The sequence below is a fragment of the Electrophorus electricus genome, chromosome 21 (genome assembly GCF_041902795.1).
Source record: "Electrophorus electricus isolate QZ-2024a chromosome 21, ASM4190279v1, whole genome shotgun sequence".
In the NCBI taxonomy this organism is placed as follows: Eukaryota; Metazoa; Chordata; class Actinopteri; order Gymnotiformes; family Gymnotidae; genus Electrophorus; species Electrophorus electricus.
The window spans coordinates 3,949,619-3,971,146 of NC_137517.1; the positions used below are offsets into that span (position 1 = coordinate 3,949,619).

Here is a 21,528-nt window from a genome sequence, read left to right on the forward strand (position 1 = left end):
TTGTGCCTGGCTTTGAGAAAGAAATAAAGAAACCTTCACGTTGGAGGAGAGGAAGAAGCGTGTAAACAAGGGAGGACTGTGTTCTGACTCTGTGAATATTAGGTGTAACTGCTTAATGTCCCGAGCCAGGCAATCCTCTTCAAAGTGAAAGATCAAAGGCTGGGGATTGAGGTGCAGTCTGTCCATCACCCATCAGGTGGCAGTAGCGAGCTCCCAGCAATGCTTCTCAGTACATCTGAACATACACTGGCGGCAACCTCCACTCCAGGCCTTCTGCTAACAGACCATTTGTAATCTTCCCAGACTAGCAATCTGGACATGTGGTTATTGGATTTAAACCCTGACATCTACAGCTGATCTGCAGTTGGTTTGGAGCTGAGCCAGGGAACATGCAGGTATGGAGTGTGGGGTAAAGGATGGGTAAGGAGAGTGAAGCGGAGGTGGGCGTGGGCAGACGCCCTGTGATTGACAGGGCTGTTGGGGATCAGCCTCGTACCCGTCATCCTTACTGGCGACCTGCTGGCCCACGGCTTTGTGCAGCGTGGCCGGGCTCTGCTTGGCCGAGCTGGTGCCTGATGGAGGTCCGCTGTGCTCTGAAAAACAAACAGGGTGGGTCAGTGGAGTGCACACGCACGCAGACGGGCACGCGTGCACGCGCCACGTTTTTAAATCCAGCATCTCTCATGCGGGAAGGGCAGACGCAACAGCGCCACTGTTGGTGCGCCGCGTGGCGCTACACTGGTTCTAAACCGGAAAAGTCACGGATGGAACTACGTTTCCCAGAGTTCAGCGGCTCACCCTCCTCAGGCAGCACGGTGAGGGTGACGGTGGTGCCTGCCTGCTTGATGAGCTGCACTATGTCATTGTGGGACAGCTCCACGATGGACTGTCCGTTGACAGCAGAGATGCGGTCTCCCACCTTTATCTTGCCACAGCGGTCCGTAGGACTCCCATCGATAATCCGTCCAATTTTATGAGGGATTACTGAAGGAACAGAGGAAGACAAAGTGATGATCTAAATGCCATAAATGTAAGAGAACCATATAATAAACGAGAGAGAGAGGATTACACGATTACTCACTGATAACTTTGAAAATACATTAAATTCTCCTTAAAGGTTGGCTGGGTGTGCAACAAACACCAGGCTGTAGTGAAGATAAACTACAAATTATTCGCCTGACAGGATGGGCCTTCTCTCAGCCCAGGACCCCTCTGGGGCTGTAAACAGCCAAGATTATCACGCTGGCCTAGCTTTCTGACCATTCCCCCTCTACTTAGGTGTCGTAAAACCCACAGATTGGAATGCGAGAAGCTCTTACCAGCCTGGTTATGCTTCAAGGGACTGTGACCATAAATTCTATCAGACTCAAACACTTACCAGGACAACCAGCTTTTCTCATCCCTCAGAAATATGTTCAAAGTAACAACATGCCATTTAACCTACTATGATGTCAAATGACAATCGCTCAGTAATTTGTAGTCATTTTAATATAATCTCCAAATTGTGACGTCTGCTTCTGTTATTTGATAAATAACTATTGTTTCATTTTTCTGTTCTGTTCTGAGGGGAGACAAAAACTTCAACGTTTCATTTTCTAGACTAAGTCAGTAACCTCTCGTTATGAAGTTAGACTTGAATCTCACGTCATCCTAGTTTATTTTTAAAATAGTTTTATTTTTCACATTTTTTTTCTTTATTACTTTACTAATATCTCATCATAGATGTATTAGTCAGAATTTGCTCATCACAGCTTATATCAAACAAAAGTGCCTGGTCATGTTGACGAAGGATGGAGTCTCATTGCGCTGCTGGCTTTAACTCTATGACTTTCTGTTGGTCTTGCTGGCTGATGAGTAGACTACCCATCTGGTTCTCCTTTCTCTGTTCTTTATTAACCTAATGAGCCATCTTTATCCGCCAGGAATCATTTGTGTTCATTTTCACTGGGGTGCATTGTTATGATTGTAGTTATGCTAGTGAACTCGACACTCCTGGTGATTAGTAGACTGTTTTTCCTAAGCGTCCCTTAGTTATTACACCTGCGAGTCAAGAGTGATGTTCTAACATTTGGTAGACGAGAAATAATCACGTATCGATTTGGCACTTTCATGGGCTGAGACTGTATTATTAATCGTTAATGAATGAATTAAACATAATACAGTTTCCCTGTTGATCAGGGTGGTGCCCCAATTAAACTCATCAACTGTAATTGAAAATTTATTAAAAACGTTAAAAATGGCTATAAGACCTTAACATTTCTACACAAAGATGTGTGTCCTTAATTGGAGAAATAAGGTTTTTAAAAAATCAATCAATTAATCAATTAGATAAATAAATCTAAAACAAGCCTTTAGGGTAAGCCTTTCACTTTTTAGATCCAACTTTAACTTGCCATGGCTAACAACAACAACAGAAATAATTTACATTCTCAAATGTTTTATATCTTTTCCCATTGTTGCATAATTCCACACACACACAACTGTCTACACTGCTGGTTTAGTCAGTGAGCCAATGATAATCACATTAAGGCTCCTCTACCCTGCTGTCTTCATGAATGTAATCTTTGGCTGTCGAGCCAGTCCACAAGGCTGCCTGAAGAAGACGAGGAAAGATGAAGGCTGTCTGGACAGGGGATAGGAGCGAGGCAGGAGGTCCAGCCAGATGAAGAGGAGTTCTCCTCACGTGTCTGCGTCTTTCTCACCTCCGGGTGGTGGCTTGTTCTTCGAGGTGAGGATGACGAAGCCAAAGCCTTCGTTCTCTTTGCGCTGCAGAGTGATGTCGTAGGGCTCCGGCTGGATCGGGCCGGGGCCCTCTGTGGCCGGGACCCTGTGGGAGCCGTTAACCTGGGGGGGGTTGCCGTAGGAGTGGCTGCCATCGTCCTCCCTTCCGTCTGATCCTTCCAAACAAACATAACACCCATCTTCAGAGCACTGGAGGCCATTAGTTCAGGATTACTGGCACGTAAACCTTAGACCGTTTTGTAATAGGGGCAATCTATATGGTAATTGGACAGTGCTGTCCACCATAACAATGTACAATTTATAAATCCCACAGCATTGAATGTATCTGTGAAAGCATTTTTTTTGTTTTGTTTCTTGCACTCTTTTTGCAATCCCATTCATATATTTTTGCAGTTTTTTGAAAGGTGCCAGTTCACTGTTAAGCTCTAAACACTGAACTAGAATCAAAGATACAAAAGTAATCCGAGTCATTAACCCGTCTGTGCTAAGCTCAGTAAAGAGTTTTTCCAACCTCCTTTACAGTGCGCCCCTGTGTTATCAAGTTTTGTTGACACAATACCGATTGCGATAGGATCCGCAGAGCTGTAAAATCCGATACGTCATTTTATAGTCAGTTCTTCATTTCTGACCCACAGCAGGAATGGTTCTCACGGGGGCTCTTTATGGACATCAGTGTTAAGGCCATTTCGGCTATCAGAGGGACCATTCACAGTGACACCATCTGCTATCTTCCTGTCAGCTTTACACTACGAGTATGAAATCCAAGCACACACGCACGTATGCGCGCACACGTATGCACACGCACACACACGCGCGTATGCACGCGCACACACAAGCACGCACCTGCGTAGGCTAGCTTCCGGCGCACAGTAAGGAGGACCTGGCCGTTGCGTGCGGCGATGGTCATGAGCTCCAGCACCTGCTTATGCGACTTCCCTTTCACAGGCACGCCATCGATGCACATGAGCTCGTCGCCCGCTCGCAGCCGCCCATCCTTCTCCGCCGCCCCCAGCGGAACGATGGCGCCGATGTACACCTGACGGAGGAGGTGGAGGGGAGGCGGGGGCGGAGGGGAGAGGTGCCACATTTCAAAACTGGACTTTCTACGCTTCCGTGACAATAATAAAAGTTACGTCTGACCAGATCGGGCTTCGTACGTTAGCATTTGCCGCATGCGCTCGGAGATTAACGCCGGTAATTACGTGGCATGTTTATAATCGAGGAGGGCAGGAAAGAACTCACTGGCTGATCGGGTCCTTCTCCACCCAGCACTCTGAACCCAAAGCCCGACTCCTGGTTCCTCTTAATGAACACGTCTAGGTCCTTGGTGTTGGCAGCTGTGGGTTCGAGCAGACAGAACAGGGAGTGAGGGGAAGTCAGGTGGCATCATGCACCACTGTGAGCCAATACCTTATGCCTGCATGGTTCAGATGTACGTGTGTGCGCGTACGCGTGCGTGTGTAAAACTCACGCTTGTTCTCCAGCATGGCCTTTGACTTAAGGTAGAGCTCAGACGGGTCCAGTTTGGGCGAGCTGGAACGTACCACGTTGGGGGGGAAGGGGAGTGACTGTGGGATTGGCTCAGCCGGACTCAGGTTTTCCATGCCTACTGCAACAGCTGCGTTCGGTGCGTTAGCGGCCACCTCCTGCTTCTGTGGAATTGGCACAGTTGTGGCACACTAGCATAACACGCACACGCACACGCACACACGCACACACACACAGTCTGTTCATGTAGCTCAGAAAAGGTCCGTCTCTACAGTTCCATCAAAACACCATCTCAGAAACTTGCTGCATAACAATCTTCCGGCATTCCCCGTTATCTGGAATCCACCCGCAGCTGCCTCAGTCGAGTCAGACTAATTAAACCGTGATCAAAGCCTGCACCCACAGACCGTGATGTCAGAGCACTCCCGCGACCCAGCCCCAGACGTGGGCTAATTGCCCCGTGACGAGACCTGTCGGCGTTCGAGGGGCCCGTCTGTGGTGTCCCTGGAAGGCCCGGACTCCCGGCTGGGTGAATAATGCTAGGAGGCTGTGCCGATGGAACCCCGCGGCTTAGTTGCCGTGCGTGCGTATTCCCGACGGTGCTGTAATTAGAAGCGATTATCTTAACTTACCGGTTTCAGAGACTTTATGGGAGACGTCTGACCTGCGGCGGGGGGTAATGAGAAAGAGAGAGAAGCAGGGAGGGAGAGGGTGAGAGATAGAGGTAGACACGGTACACAGGGGCAGAATAAGAGAGCAGGAGAGAAGGGGAGGAAGAACAGACGATTAGGCAGGAACGTTCCATGACTAAACACTTGGGAATTAGGCACACGGGGAGCATTTACCGCACGAGCTAAAAAAAAAAAAACTACACCCAGAAGCGCTGGTGACGCTACCATGAGGATCTAATGGAGCCAGCACTCCCAGTTCCCGTCCGCTGCCAGCACAGCCATTAGTCGGTTATGCTCGCTGCGGGACAGCCTTCTGTACAAACCCCAGAGGCCAAACCCCAAACTCAGTCTCGCAGAGACCAGTCCTGTGCCACGGGCTAATAGGCACTGGAAGATTGGTGGTGTAATGCCAGTGTCGCATAACAGTACAGTAAGAGAAATACCCACTAGGGGGCAGCGTACTCCATGAAGACGGTTTGTTTGATGCCGTTAAAGTGACAGTGAAGGAGAAATCACAATTTGCACAGCACTAGACTGACTGGCTGTCCGGTAGGGCTGCGGAATTCTGTGTTGTTGGCGTGTGTGTACCTGTGCGAGAGAAAACGGAAGAGGCCATGTATAGGAGTGAGATTTTTGTGGTTGAGTAATTGTGTATGTAAATGTTGGAGTGGGTAGAAAGTCAATCGACTTGTTTTGACTGCCGTTCGCATCCAGTGCCGCCAAAAGAGCCTGGAAAACAATCGCTCTCACTTCAAACCGCGGGGCCGAAACGCGGCCGTACGGAATTCCAACGAGAACGCCCGTCTCTGAGGAGAATGTAATGACAGGACCAGCGCCGCACGAAGCAGTCAGCCCCGCTGTGGAAGGATATCAAAGTCTTTATGCCGTACCTCACACTAGTTACTTTATCAACAAAACTTAAAAAAAAAAAAAAAAAAAAGTAGAGCCCTTTAGTGAAACAGTTTCTCTTCTCGGTAGAAACACTCAGCTTGTACCCACTTAGGCTTGAAAAGGAAAATAAGGTGAAAGCAGCATTTTCTTGAAAGCGGCCATTATAATGTCTTTCTTCCATAATTCCACCATGTATGTGGACTAGAGGACAAACAGACACGCAGCCTCTGATCCCGAAGCCATTGTGCGCAAGAGCAGGAGCCAGGACCCTCTGTTCGGGGAGGCGGGGTGAGTGAGGCAGACTCACTCCCACTTCTGAAATCTTTTCCCCTAGACTCAGACTCAGCTTGGCAGAGTTACAGCAGCTGACTTCCGATCTCCACAGCACAAGCTCTGAGATCACCTATCAGTAGGAAAGCTCAGGTTACAACGGTTCCACACCTCAAGCATAATATTAGCCCTGTTTTCACTCTAATTAGGCATATGGATGTACTTGATACAGCATTTCTCAACTACGCCATTACCATTGCGAATGTTGTAATTGCACCATTGCCCTGGCAACCAGCTCTAACTGGGCTCACTAGGCTGCCATTCTGGTCTTGCACGGCATTGTGCTCTGCAGGTATTGTGCGGCCGCGGAGAGAGATGCATCTGCTATGACACTTCACCAGCTTCGGCGCGCTAATAGGATGGGTTAGTTCTGCTCTCTTAATGGTTTCACAATCTTTTTTCTCTCTCGTGTACATACACATGCACTACACATCTGCCTCGGCACTGTTCATTGTCACCCATTTGTCTCTCCCACTCATTCCTCATGCTGTCAGCTCTCTCTCTCTCTCTCTCTCTCTCTCTCTCACATTTTCCTTTGCTGACTATGTTCCTGTCATGTCTACCACATTTTCACAGTCCTGCAAGGGGGTGGGGGTGGTTCACTCACAAGTCCTCTCACTCACCTCCACGGAGCACAAGCAAGCTGACCTCAGCGCCGACGGGGAGATCCTTGAGGATGTCCACCACCTGAGCGTGGCTTAGCGTCTGCACGTTCCGCCGGTTGATCTCCTTGATGACGTCGCCCTTCAGCAGGCCGCGGCACCACTGCGCGTCCAGGATCATCTTCACCTTCTGGCCGAGCGGGCAATCGGCGATGGCGAAGCCGAACCCGCCGGGCCCCTTCACCAGCGGCACGCTCACCAGCTCGGGCTGCAGCAGCGTGGGTTCGCCCTGCCTGCTGTCCTCGCCGGGCCGCGGGGCGGGGCCGTCTGCCACCGCCAGGCCGCTCTCTCCTGCGCCCGTCTCCTCGCTGGCCTCGGAGTCGTCCGGCAGCGGATAGCCGCGACACAGGGCCATGTCCACGTACTGGCCCACGCCGATGGACTGGAACATCTGCACCACGTCGGCGTGAGTCTTCCCCAGCGTGCACGTGCCGTTGATGTCCACGATCACGTCCCCTGGTGAACAGGAAAGGGGCATCAGCCTCCAAACGGAAACACCGCTGAAAACGCGGCTCGACGAGGCCAACGTTCTCTTTGCTTGTTTGTTTACTCCGTCATCTCAACACAAGCGGCTCCCTCCCTCCCGCTGTTGCCTGCATGACGAGTGTCGATTTAGCTCCGCCCGTTGACGGGCTCTGCTCCGCCCACACCTTCCACTCCGAGCCTGCAGGTAGTGAGAGGCTGGTAGGGTGCACAGCACCTAGTACCCCCATCTGCACCCTATTAATCCTGGGCAAGACTTGCCAGAGGGAGAGGGGTCCCCACGGGTCGAGCTTTCTGCAGACTAATGTCCCCTCGGATAGCAACAAGTTCTGTCACGCAGAACACAAGTACTAACCCAAGTAGGCTCATTATGGCACTAAATAAAAACAGCTTATTCATTTATGTGAAATTTAGCTCATCATAATGATATGCGTCACATTAGCAGTGTCTGGAACGCAATTACAAGTTCGTAATCGACATATTTTTGTTGACTTGTAAAGAACAACTTGTGGGTACAGTGACATTTGCGATACATCAGATCTGTCTTCATTCTTAATAATGCAACATGAGCACTCTCCTGCTGTTACTGGACACGCGGCCCCGAGTGCTAATTTAGAATCAAATTTACATTTCATTCAAATCCTCTCGATGAGATGTGGGGCCTGCTGTCTCCCAGGGCCGGGAGCAGCGCGGCGTACGCTCCTTCCTTTCGGAACCAGGGCTGGAGCGTGTTGGCCCACGGCAATTACTGCACAAATGTGCCTCCGTTATAATGCCAGTTCCCCTGGTGCCGGCGTGCGCACACATACACAGACACACGCCCGGGGCATGGTGCCCAGGGGCACCCTCAGAACCCCATCTGGCACAGCGCCAGGAACCATGGAGGCTTAGAGTACAGCCGCCACGGCTTGTTATCCGGCTGCTTCTGACAGAGCTTTCCTGTGCGGCATGGCTCGGGAGAGTGTGAACGGCTCGGCAACGGTTACTAACGGACCCCCCCCCGGGTTTTCCCGAATGTGGACTTTATGATGGAGTTTCAGAACTGGCTTGACCTCGCATCCCATTTTTACAAACGCAAACTGCTTTGGCATTTAAACACGGCGGACCTCAGGGTTGATAGCTATGCCGATATCCCCGTGTTTAAACGCCCATTTAACGACGCCCTGCTTGAGGCCACGGTATAAAAAAAACCTGCCACTTGATGGGCTTGCTGGCGACGTGAAGGAGTGGCGTTTCCTAGCGAGATGTAACCCGGGCAACTGTGTCAGCGGCAAACACAGGGAGCCACACGCACCGGGGGCGATCTTGTTGTCCTGCGCAGCGGGGCCGTCCCTCAGGACATTCTTCACCTGGAGGAACTCTTCGGGTCGGTCACCGCCAATAATGGTGAAGCCAAAGCCCTGGGCACTCTTCTTCAGGGCCGTTCGCAATATCGCCCCCTGCAGCTGGGAGGGGTCACGTGTAAATCCCCTCAGGGCGGCTTCCTCTGAGAGAGAGAGCGAGCGAGAGGGAGAGTAGGGGACAAAGCAAATAGAGATGGTGACAGAATGAAGCAACGTGGCAGAGCTGTAAATATCAGCGTGCGTGAATTATTCCAGCTCGTCCATCACTCAGTTCATCAACTACTGCTCACACATTACGAACTCAGCAGCACAGTAATGGCTCCACAATTACTCAATTAATGACTCCTAAATAAATACTTTAACAGCACTTTGTAGACATTTAATTTAAAGAGATTTTTTTTCCCCCCGACCAGTGTAAGATTTGTGGGTCCATGAAGTACCATAACATATAACCTCCCAGACCAATTTCTAAACATGAGTGAAAGGTTTTCCAGGTTTTTAAGAAATGATCGTTAGTGTTCGTGTAATCTTCATATGTAAAGCCGTCCGTTTTCTCAGCCGATTTCCTTAACTAGCAGGTTATAATTTATTTCCTTTTTAAATTTTATTGGGACCTGGTATTTATTCTAGTGTCAATCTCAATGTGACACTTGAACCAGGAAATATCTCAGTGTTAACATACATGGTAAATAGATTCTTGATTTGGATAACATGCAAGTGATGGATGGATGTGTGGATTGCTCAGTACAAGTACATGGCCACGAAATGCAGTTAGCATCGACCAGAAGTTAGCACACACACACACACACACACCATTATATAATATATACATATTATAAACTTATTTGCTGTAGAAAGAAACAGAAAACAAAAATATCACAAACAAACAAGCTTTTACAGGCTACAGTGGCAAATATTTAGTGTGACCTCCCCTTACACTTGCGCAATAGCAGAAACCTGGATCTCTTAACCCTATAATGGAAGGGAACCTGACGCTTCGGCCCCGCTGGTGCGGACAGCGGAGCGTGCGCGGGTTTTGCTTTTCTGGTAGTCCACATGGAGCTCATCCATTTTTTCAGTGTCGAGCGTTGGTTCCTGATGTTACTCTGCAGGTCGGCCCAGGGTGAGCCGTAGGCTTCAGCGTCACCAGAGCTGAGCACAGCGGCACATGAGTCCAGTGGTAGAAGGACCTCGCCAGTTCCTCTAGGGCTTCCGACCGGAACGATTTTGACGTATTTGACAGGAGGTGACATGGTCGGTACAGGAGCTGATATAAATCGTGTGGGCGTGTGAGAGTCGTTGCAGCTCTAGGAGGGAGACAGCTGCTACTGGCTACACTTTAACTGCCCTTGTTAATGTTGACACACGCCTGATGAGTGACATACTTAGGCGACCGAGAACAACGTGAGGTGATCAGACTGTCCCAGGTTTGCATTTGCAATAATTGTATAAATATCAAAAATGTGTTTGGTGTCCTGAATTGATACATTTTACAGACAGAATGATGCAGAACTCAGTCATTTCTTGGCCGGACATCATTCAATTCCGATGGTATGACTGGGCTCACCAGTGAATTTGGCCAATACCAGCCTGAAATGGATTTTAGTCTCGCAAATGGACAACAGCTCTCCATCAATATGCAGGACGGCAGACCTAGTTTACACTGTGAACCCAATGATTTACCACATTCAATATTAATCATTTGATTTTTAAGCATCCCTTCCGCGATCCGCCGAGCGCATGTCTCATTTCCTGGGGGAAAAGAATGCATTTCAGACTCCAATATATAGTGTGCAGGGGACTGACTAAAATCAGAAGCACACCCCCACCTACCCACCTACATGAACACAGGCGCAGGCACACACCCTAGCTCACACACACAAAGAACAGCGACATCTCCTGGCACAAATAAAAGGAGAGAAACCTTCACGGCACATCTTTGCGTCTGCGAACTGGAGGAAAACATTCCGGAGGCTGAGCACACCGCTAGAGAAGTGCATGCCCGCTTCTCGGTGACCTGAACGGCTGAAAAACGAGCGTGGGTTCTGGCCCGAGATCAGTCTTGGATGCCGCGTCCAAGTGAAGGCTAAAGCCGAAGGACGCAGCGCGCTGTCCCGAGGTCAGCCCCAAAGCCTGGGGTTTCGAGGTCAGCCCTCGGGCTTGCAGGGGTCATCTATGGCCCCAAAACCGGTTGTCGCGACACGAGGCCATGTCGGCGTGATCACATACGTGACCTGCGCATGGACGGGCACGAAAGTGGCAGCAGCGGCATGTCTCGCGCACGCCTGAGCCTCGCGTTTCCGTCCGAGATCTGTGACTGCCATCGAATGTGAAGCGGCGGTGGGGGAATGATGTTTATGTCTGCTTGATTAACTCATCACAAAGGGTGTGCATGTGTGTGTCTCTCAAGGAGGACTGATTATAAATGTTAGCGATTAAGCATAGCAGGGTGTGAGCGGTGTGTGTGTGTGTGTGTTGGGGAGGTCAATGCTTAAAAACAGTGCATTTACAAAAGAGCAGTGCAGTCTAAGTAATTTATTCTCTCTTTGGCTTTGTGGTTCAGCACACTAGATTTGAAATTCATGTGGTTAAAGTAAAGAATGGCAATTTTCGCATGGCAATTGACTGTAATTGTTATCGGGCCTAGATAAGCCACGTTAGTCAATAGTCAAACCTGCTTCTGACTGGCCTCAAAAAATAAAAGATCTCTCTCTCTCTCTTTCTCTCTCTCTCTGTGTGTGTGTGTGTGTGTGTGTGTGTGTGTGTGTGTGTGTGTGTGTGTGTGTGTGTGTGTGTGTGTGTGTCTACTGTGCCTCTAGAGTATCAGCAGTGGATGACTCTAAAGAAGGGCAGAGTGCTAGCTAAGCACTGCCCTGCCCGGTCCCACTGCAGTACCGCCCCTAACATGGGCCCAACGGGTTCTGGCCAGGCACCGCTGATGCGGTCAGGTCTCGATGAGGTCACAAAAGCGCAGAAGAGAGACGCGAGAAAGGGCGGTGAGAAAGACAGAGGGATTTGGAGCGCGAGAGCGAGGGAGGGGTGCATGGAGGCTTGCATTGGGTTTCAGAGTTGCCAGAGGAGACGGAGGAGGCTTGAGTAATGTGAAATCGATACTGCAAAACAAGTGCCACAGTGGAATGTGAGCGCACACACACACACGTGGGCAGAAGGGGGTGCGTAATCACGCATAAACACACACACACACACACACACACACACACACACACACGCAAACACTTTCTCTCACACGCTCGAGTCCCATATGTTTGAATTACCATTCAAGTGAGCTTGAATGCCCCGGTGTTTATTTTTATTTTATTTTAACATTTTTATTGCAGCACTACTCTCATGACCTAACACTTCCTAAGCCACTCGGCTCGCACTGCATCCATGTCACATGGGAAACGCCGCGCCAGCCAAACAGACAGGCGTGCCGGAGGCTCGATGAACACCTCTGTTCGGTCACACGTTTGTGCTTTCCGGACGGGGCAATCGCTCCTCTTTAACAGCAAGACAATCTGTTTGGCGTTTTTATTTATGTTCGTTTTAAGAGCACGCGTGCTGTATTAAACAGTTACCTCGGTCTTCCGAGCATGAGGGCGGGGCCGTGTTCGCGTTCGCCCGCCGCCACTTAAGACGAGACGGTCAAAACCAGGCGGCTGAAACCAGCCGGGTTAACGGCGGAAAGCATCGGTGCTGATCCGTCCCCGCCCAGGTCATCATGCTGACCTCGGCAGCGGGCTCGAGAGAATTTACTGATATAATCCACAGCGTCCAGCTCAGTTATTTGTCTGTACTGAAAAAATAATTGAGTGGCAATAAAAGCACTTGTGCTTTTGACATTGGGGTAATTACAGCATTCTGGCCGGAGGCTGTGCGGCCCATCCTCGGTACCCCCCCCACCATCCCCCTCCCTTCTGCACACCCACGGTGCATTTTCCATCTCCACAGCAATAATTGTGCAGAGCGTCCGATAATGAACGCTGTCTGGGGTCAAAATCGCTGCAGGCTCCGAGTAGCTGCGGTTGGGCAAGCGAACGTGTGACTGACCGAACGCGTGAACGAACAAACGAATGGATGGATGAAGGGATGAGGCGAAAGACAGACGGGGATGAACGAGCGAACGAACCACTGAAGGATTGATGAACGAATGAATGCTGGTTAGGGGAAGAGGTGGAGAGATGGACGAAGGAGGCGGAGCTGTTACCTATGGGCGGAGCCCCCACCGCTGCTGCCGGCTGGTTGGCTGGGGGCGTGTCTTGGCCCAGCTTCTTCTTGGCCTCCAGCACAGGATTCTCAAACTGGGTCTTCTGACTGATGTGACTGCAGGGAGACGGGAAGCCAAAAAAGTGCGAGTTAATCCTCCGCAACAACCCAGAGAATTCAGCGCAGGCTGCCTGAATTTCAGAGCCCTGGAGCGCCCTCTACTGTCCCTCTAGTGTCCCTCTAGTGTCCCTCTACTGTCCCTCTAGTGTCCCTCTAGTGTCCCTCTACTGTCCCTCTACTGTCCCTCTACTGTCCCTCCCTCCTTTCCTTCTCTTCCGTGAGAGCCGTGATGGGGGAATCATGAGAAATCAGGTGAACTTTGTAAACTCCGGCCAATTTCATTTGAAATTTCCAGCTTGCTTTACAAATTCCGTACATATTTCAAAAACTCGCAGCCTGATTTTGTAGGGGAAAAAGGAACCGTAAACGTATGTTGTGACTGGTTACCTTCAAATGCTGTTCCACTCGTCCAGGAAGTCACGTTAGTGTTTTGGCTTATTACCCAAGATTCGGTGAGTTTATAATACGGTTATTTAACAGCATGAAAAATATCAAAATCTAAACCACATGCGGTATTCCACTACCAGGATCGGGAAAGACTACAACACATGATCAGGTAATGGTACAGAGCCCAGAACAGCCTCAGCCGCTAAGCGATACTAGGATTGCTAACGCTCCACCGCAGTCCAGTATGAGAAGGGAACCCTAGAGATGTTTTCCTGTCCGTAGGACATGGACTTTGTAGGGTGGATGGGACTCCAGACAGAGAGAAGCTTAGCAATGTGTCTGCCATCCATTCATCGCAATTCATCAGGAAGCACACGTTACTGCTACCAAAAAAAATAATAATTTCATCCACCCGACAAGCACAGACCATCAGCGTCATAAAACAGCCCCTCGGAATTGGACTTTTCCAAAGTTCCCACATTGGGCAGACTCTGGTCCTGATTCTGGAGCTGGTCTCCCAGCTTGGTGCTGGAGTCAGCTGGGTAATTATAATTACGAGTACACGCAGTGAAGAGGAACACACGACGTCTGTCTGTTACGTGCGCAGGCCATGTCTGGTCTTGCAGCTTCGCCATGCAAATCTCCCCTCTGTGACCGGTGGAACACACTCGTCTGTGTGTCTGCCTGTCTAGCTGTGAGTGCACATCAGACAGGACAGCCTTGCTCTGTGAGTGTGGCTGGAGCAGGCGGACATGCTAGTCTTAGCCAGAGCTGGTAGGCACTCTTCATGTGAATGGATTCTGCACCATTTGCATGGTTAGCGTGTGGTGTGTGTGTGTGTGTTTCAGAGACTTGGCTTAAGAGGAGTACTATTTGAGCTCTTGCAGTGTGAATCATTCTGAGCTAGCCTGCCTATTCTGTGCGTGTGTGTACATATTGTTTGCGTCTGTGTATATATTGTGCGTGTCTAGATTGCGTGTGCATGTGTGAGTGTGAGAGAGAGAGAGAGAGACAGCAGAGGAATATTTAAAAAAAACCAGACAAAGAGGGCAGCTGATTACCACCGTGTCCCGCCGTGTTCTGATGAGGTACAGTACCACAGAGCATTCATTCAAAAAACAAAACATAGCCAGACTTAGAAACCAGGACAAACAACACAACAGCTTTTCTGAGCCCAACGCTAAAACACTCCGTTTTCCTACGGCGCTCGTTGGCCGACGGCTGCTTTTCCGAGAACGATGGCACCAAAAACATTGAGCCTTGGATTCCTCCTGCCACTGGGAGCCCAGGAGAAACGGCCAGGATAGAGCCCCGTGCGCTCAGGTGGTGCGATCCTAACTCACTGCTGACATGAGAAAGGCTTGCTTGTGTTCCTGCTTTTTTTGGGTCCGGTTCTATAAACCTCTCTTCTTTTTAACCTAATCGTCAAGGAGACTCGGTGCATCTCTGTGGCTGACGGGGTGTGCGGGACTTACTCCACGTAGTAGGTGCCGTACTGTGGGTCCTCGATCTTCTCCCATCCGTACGGCAGCTCTGCGGGGCGACAGACAGGGCAGTCAGGCAAGCTTCCAGCCAGCGCGTCTGGAGAGGGTCGAGGTGCATCGCTAACTAACGCTGCGTTCATGTGCAGTGACATGCCGATGGAGAGAGGGGGTTAGAGGGAAGGATGAAGGCCAGGATGTGGACAGAAGCCAAGGGGAGACGCGAGACGCATTCCAATAGCTGCAGGAGTTTGCATACACACACACACACACACACACACACACACACACACACACGCACGCACATATGTAGAGATGCATACACACACACACGCAAGCGTGCACAATCACACGGACACCCACGTACACACTTGCACAAACTTCATATAAGAGGGACGCAATAATTGCCATGGAGACGAGCTCTCTGCTCTGGTCTTATCCAGAGGACCATTAGAGAAGCAGGTCAGTGCAGTGGAACATCTCACTGCTCCACCGGCTCCTGTCCGATCGGCTTTACTGGGAACGCCAGGAATAGAGTGTGTGCATTTGTCTGGGTGTTTGTATGTGTCAACATGGGGCGGATTTCCCAAATTGCCTACAAAGTCTGTGAGAGGGATGATGCAAGAGAGAGAGAGAGAGAGAGAGAGTGAGAGAGTGAGAGAGTGAGTGTGTAAAGCCCAATGATCTCACCTCCATCCTCACACTTCTCTGGAGGTTTGGCTCTCTTAGCCAGTCGAGGGTCCAGCCACGTCGTTGTCTTTGTGTTGTGACTGTGGAGGGGAAAACTACGTCCGGTTAGGAGCTCCTGAGTGTTCACATAAACCACACAGGCTTAACCACAGGCAGCAACCGCACATAACGCACATCAAACAGCATCTCAGCCAAGCTTGGCTACATAAATATCTGAATTGTCAACTAAACCAAATAGTCCACAGCACAGTAATAACAGCAGCAGGTGAGGGAGATGCACTTAGACAGAGCGACGTGAGGCCTCAGCCAAGCGCAGAGAGGATTACTCCCAATCACATTCCTAGTCACACTCGCGCAAGCCCGGCAGCCCCTGCCATTAACACGCTGCGTCGAATACCTCCTTTTATTTTCAAATAGAAGCTGCGCTTTGTGCAGCCTTCCCTGGGGGTCGGGTGCGTGATCCGGGAGGGCTGCCTCGCCCTGATGCTCCCGCAGAGCGGGACGCCGAGGGCTGACGAGAGGCGCGGCGGATTCACTGGGACAACGGGATACCTGACTCGTCCCCGGCCTCCTCTGCGGGAGAGACGTGGAACGAGGGATCAGTGGCTCAGGCGCCGGGCGAAGACTCTCTGGCAGAAGCCGAGGCGAGCATCCGCATGTTTACGATCTGCCGTACTGTCTCCTGTACTGCCTGCTGTGGGGTTAGGGACACACTTCCCAACACAAACGCTGTCGGCCGGGAAAACAAGGAGGCGAAGTCACTTTTCACCACTCTTTCCGAGCGTCACGCACAACGGAACAGGATCTGGCACTGAAGCAAACGCCAGTAGCACCATTTCAAGGAAGAACCTTTTCCGTCGTTTGCATTGGCACCATGCATCATGTAAAACATGACTCAGCCTTGTTTACATAGCCCGGTCCTGCCCAGCATAGCCCCACAGCTAACCAGCCTTTCACATTTCACATCGTTTTAAAAAATCACATTGAAAAACAGACAGTTATGACAGCATCCATGTTTGTGTAGCTTACCTATACAACGCCCTGCCTGGACCAACCCACGGCCTGCCCTGTGTTTATTTAGCCACTGCACATTAGAGCGTAAACAAACCCAAGGAACACAGTATCGATGGCCAGATATGCCACAAAGGCTCAATTTCCATGTTCCTCTCTCCTTAACTCCCCACAGTTAACAGGGTTTCGCCCCTTTACGGTAGCAGCGCCGGCCCAGTTGGCCGTGTTCCAGCTGGCGTGTGACCCCCTGCCTCTTTGCAGTGCCCGTTCATGACGGATGATGCACGAGTTCAGCGGAAGTGGCCGCGGTTAATTAAAAGTGTCGCAGACACGCCGGTCCCACGCGGAGCTGAAATAATGGCTGCAGTTTCGACACAAAAAAGACCAGCACACCTCCTCCCACAATCTATAACGCACCGAGTCTCTAGTGGAGGAGGAAGACCGTCAAAACGACTAACAACCCTTCCTGACCATCGACTATTTCCTACTAATTGGCCGTCGCTATCGATATCTGCCTGTGGAACAGGGTATTGCGTCAGCGGTGCCCCTTTATATCCGAGACTCACTGTAAACCTCAACTCTTTCGCAGTAGTGAGTAGCAGGCAGCAGTGGACTGGAATACAGCCAAGTGCTCGCGGGGCACTCACTCGATGAAGTAGACCATGCCCGTTTCCGTGTAGGCCATCTCCCAGTTCTTGGGCAGCGGATCCTGGCATTCGTCTCGAGGTGGCGTGCTCCAGGGCCGAGGGTCCGCGCCGCCGCTGGCCTGGTTGTAGCTGGGCACGGCCTTCCTCCACTCCGCGCCCTCCCGGTGATCTGCGGCCGGCCGGGGGTCAGGGCGGGACGAAAGGGAGAGAGAGAGAGTGTCAAGGTTGCCAAGCATGCTACAGCCAGATCGAGCAGGCTGAAATGACGTCTGCTGGTCAAAGAGACACAGACAGAGAGAGAGAGAGAGAGAGAGAGAGAGAAACTAGATAGACAGGATTTGCGTGCCCAGTGCTGGACTGGGAGTGCCCCAGACAGGGGCGGGGCTTACCAACGCTTCTGCGAAGCTGTAATATAAAAAGCCATGAACCAGCCCAACCTGTTCGATTCATCTGCGTGTGTAAGTTTGTCTTATCCTCTGGACGCGAACGTGCTTCATCTACCGAGGTTCACGTGCAATAACATGGACCAAATGAAAAGACAAAGCCAAGCACAAAAAAGCCCATGTGATATTTTGTTGACACTTCAACTACATGCCAGAGCAAACTCTCTGGGTACGCGAACTCATTCCAACATACACGTTAGCTTGACATTTGATTGATGCATTGAAGTCCGGTTGACATTGGCTATCCACCAACCACAAACTTGTTTACTCCTATAAACTCACACGTGAGGTCACTTAAGCTGTTGGCTTATTGCCAACCCGACTGCACTTCATCAGAAACCCAACAGTCTTGCACTGACTTTCCCGTTGATCACCTGCAACCGGTTTTTCACCTGCAGGGAATGGATCAACACGTGCAGCACCAACAGGAAGTGGCAGATGGCAGCGTGAGTGCACGCAAAGGCACGCTCTAGTACACCAGAGGCCTCAGCATACGTACAGAACCCTGATACGGTGGGGTCGCAGCACCGCTCCGGGATGGTTTAGTCCGGGAAGAAAGAGGCTCTCGAGCTGAGCCCAGGAGGCCTGGCTTCTCCCATCCAAGCCTACTGCCTAGTCTCCGTCACCTCGGGGGTTTGGGAGGGTGACGCATCCAGTTCCTCCACTTACCCTTCCTCTCGCGCCCCACGACCGGGCGTCTCTGTGGAGGCGTGTCCAACCTGGACCTGGCAGCACGTCCCGCACCACTAATGCTGATCCAGAACTTCCGTTCCGAGTCTACTGAGTGCAGGGAAGCTTTTAGATGATCCTCAGGGGCGTCAAGCATGAGGGTGTGGAGTGTACTGTAAAGTTCGGAGGCCTTCAGCACGGCCCGAGCCCAGGGTGTTACGCGATCCATCACCGGCAAAGCCGGCAATCGTGGTACCAGACACATTTTCATAACAATAGACCGGGCATGAAGCTAATGTTATTTTAATGTCAGTGTCATTAGAGTTGTAATGAAAGATTCTGCCTGTAGGCCATCTATGCAACTGGCAGGCCATTCATTTATCACAGACTGTGATTATATATTTTATATATATATATAAAGATTTTACTCAGGAAGTCATCGGTAGCTATTGAAGGGATAAATCACCCCCCACAAAAACACGACAGAAAGAACTAATGAAGGCTTGTATTGTGTGGGTACCCACGATAACCAATCATATCGAAGGACGGGTGATGCAACGTCACCCCACGGCTGCTCTGCGTCATTCCGACGTCTGCGGCCCACCCACCCACCCTCCTTTCCTCGCTCTTATCCGGGGGGGGAAGAAATTGCGTCCATGGCGACCAGTGTTCGCCCCCGAGTTCACCCCTCTTCCGGCCCGGCGTGGCACGGCTTTGGCCGAGTTCCTCCCTGAGCTCCGCGCTCCCAAACCAGCTGGCATGAATCGCCGGCACCGGCAGCCGCATTCGATCCCGTCCGAGATTAAGTGGCATCTTGTGCAATAGGTGTGACGTCCCTCAGAAGATATCACCAGGCACTTTACCCTACCAAATAAGCCCAGCTCGATATTAATCTGTAATCGTTTACCTCCATAGATCAGTCTTATTTAGAGCTGACGTACAGGGACAGATAAGCTTGAGGCTGCTTTTTGTTTAGTTTTTTTTAAGCTGGGGAGAGATCCAGTAAAGGGATAAAAAAAACAAAGACAAGATGCTAAAGTAGAGAGGATGTGCTTGAGAAAACACAAATATGACGTTTGTTATCTCGAGGCAAACTGACACTACTTTTCACTAACTGAAAACATGACGTGGGCTTTTGATCGGTCATGAACATCAATCAAGGGAAGTGGAGGCAAACATCTGGCTGAAGGCCCAAACTTTGATCAGGTGATCTCCTTGCGAACCGCAATGACACGTTGGTCTGGTAGTGTGTATGCAGACAGGTGGGTGTTGAGAACCGTTCAACCTTTGTGGCTTCAGGGAGGCGGGACTCACCTGCGAGTCCGTTCAGCACGGGCCGGTCGTCCTCGTCCTCTTCCTCGGGTGCGGCGCTGTCCTTCCGGTCCATCTTGCTGACGGAGGTGGTGCGCTTGCGCTGCACCTCAGCATCGAAGTCCTCGTCGAACAGCACCTGGTCCACCAGGTCGGGCTGCACGGGGCTGGGCTCTGTGGGCGGCTTGGGCGTGCCGTAGTAGTTGCCTGCAGAGGAGAACGTGCGCACGTGTGAGACCCTGTTCGGGCTGAGGTTCCCGACTTGGGGGCCTTATTATGCGTGCAAGGTGTGTGCAAGGTGGACACCAACAGACCTCGACTGATTTCCTGCTGGATAGAATCTGAGCCCAGCAAGTCATGGCTGGAGTTGAGTCACAGCTCCAGAACGGCTGTGTGCATTTTGCGTTTGCTGCTACCTCTGTTCTGCATTCCCCATGCCTTCACAGCGGTTTAATTTTCTAGATCTACCGTGCTGCTTCCTAGCAGGTGGCAGATCACTTGTGGGTGGGTGGGTGGGTGTTTGGGGGTTCGGTGTGCGCCATCGTGTGCTGAGAATGTCGGGAGAGACGAACAGGACGAGAGTCCGGGGGGGGAAAACTCTCCTCCTTTGGGGAGGGGGAACCCGGCGCGAACCCACACACGGGACGCTCTCCGTTGAAGTGAGAGAGCTCCGTGCAATTAAAAGGGAAAGAGTGGGAGGAGACAGAGGCAGGGTTCACGGAAGAGCAAACACAGAATCATTCACCGCTCCTCACGCCTTTCCCGACTACAGACCGTCTGGGGAGGTTAGCGTTATCTCGGCGAACAGGGGCGCGGGTCCCGCTTTTCCTTGCCTGGAAGAAGGGGAAATGAGGCGAGGAGAGAGCGTGATGGGGGGGGGGGGGCGCTCCCTCTCTCCCCGCACCGGTAAAATGGCACGCTCCGAGCCGTCACGGAGATGTTTGGGTGAGCGCGGTCCCGCAGACCTGCGCAGCATATTAAAAAGTTAATTACTCCGCGGTGTTTGCAGCCTCGCCGGGCAGCCTTGCGCCACCCGTCCTGCCTCGCTGTCAGACCTCGGCGTTATCGCTGTTTTTTCAATAAACTCTCCGAGCGGAATTGGCCTTAATACGTCCCTAATTGAAACGTCTAATTTGAATTAATCGCACCCTTTATTGCGTTTGGAATTTATGTGCCTGGCTTGTAATAGTAACAAGAGATGTCAAAAGGGGATTCAGAGCTATTAATTACCCTCTCCACTCTACGCAGGGGGGTCAGGAAAGGACGAAGCCTGTGATTAAACGCACAATCCCAGCTCCTGGAAGGTGGAGGAAGTACCCTGTTAATCACGGGTTGGAGATTTTGACAGCAAATTACTGGTTACATCTCCAAAATGGAAGAATGTTTTCCAGTACAACAAACAGAAAGCTGTTGACGTGTGATAGCGTGTTAGAGTGAGTCGAGCTTCGAGAGGTGTGCAGGCGGCGTTTTCCCAAACGTTTTTGCCTCTCCTTAATGATTTTGTTCAGTGCAGGTTTCTGTTCAGGTGTCAGTGGATGGACAGTTGCCGAGGCTGGAGCAGTAGCTGTAAATGATGACAGGCTACACATGTGAAGGCTGAAGGGAAAAGATGCTTTAAAAAGATCCCTGCTAGGCGCTCATGATAAAAACCTGGCAGATCTGCTGCACTCTGTGTGTGTGTGTGTGTGTGTGTGTGTGTGTGTGTGTGTGTGTGTATGTATGTATGTATGTGTGTGTGTGTGTGTGTGTGTGTGTGTGTGTGAGTGAGTGCACTGTGTGCGTTTTCCTGCGCTGTGTGCAGAAGCTCTGTGTGTGAGTGCTCTGGGTGTGTGAGTGCTGTGTGTGTGTGTGTATGTGTGTGCTCTGGGTGTGTGAGTGCTGTGTGTGGTGTGTGTGTGTGTGTGTGAGAGAGAGAGTGAGTGCTACCCCCAGGGGCTCGGGATCCATGCACCA

General features: G+C 51.0%; 1 protein-coding gene across 5 annotated transcripts in view; it reads right to left on the reverse strand.

Moving 5' to 3' along the window:
* Window positions 1–21,528, reverse strand: part of magi3a (membrane associated guanylate kinase, WW and PDZ domain containing 3a) — an 86,932-nt gene that overhangs the window by 5,934 nt on the left and 59,470 nt on the right. For 3 of the 5 annotated variants that reach the window (XM_081703970.1, XM_027008475.3, XM_027008476.3), the window contains 14 exons: window positions 19,579–19,782; window positions 17,153–17,321; window positions 15,495–15,574; window positions 14,799–14,856; window positions 12,818–12,933; window positions 8,562–8,753; window positions 6,746–7,240; window positions 4,863–4,894; window positions 4,214–4,421; window positions 3,985–4,079; window positions 3,586–3,778; window positions 2,703–2,897; window positions 799–984; window positions 497–593 (listed from right to left, as the gene is read on the reverse strand). In XM_081703970.1, coding sequence (XP_081560096.1) covers window positions 497–593; window positions 799–984; window positions 2,703–2,897; window positions 3,586–3,778; window positions 3,985–4,079; window positions 4,214–4,421; window positions 4,863–4,894; window positions 6,746–7,240; window positions 8,562–8,753; window positions 12,818–12,933; window positions 14,799–14,856; window positions 15,495–15,574; window positions 17,153–17,321; window positions 19,579–19,782 — 2,320 coding nt within the window. The remainder of the gene's footprint in view (window positions 1–496; window positions 594–798; window positions 985–2,702; window positions 2,898–3,585; window positions 3,779–3,984; window positions 4,080–4,213; window positions 4,422–4,862; window positions 4,895–6,745; window positions 7,241–8,561; window positions 8,754–12,817; window positions 12,934–14,798; window positions 14,857–15,494; window positions 15,575–17,152; window positions 17,322–19,578; window positions 19,783–21,528) is intronic. The other 2 variants (XM_081703969.1, XM_081703971.1) reach the window with 2 other exon arrangements.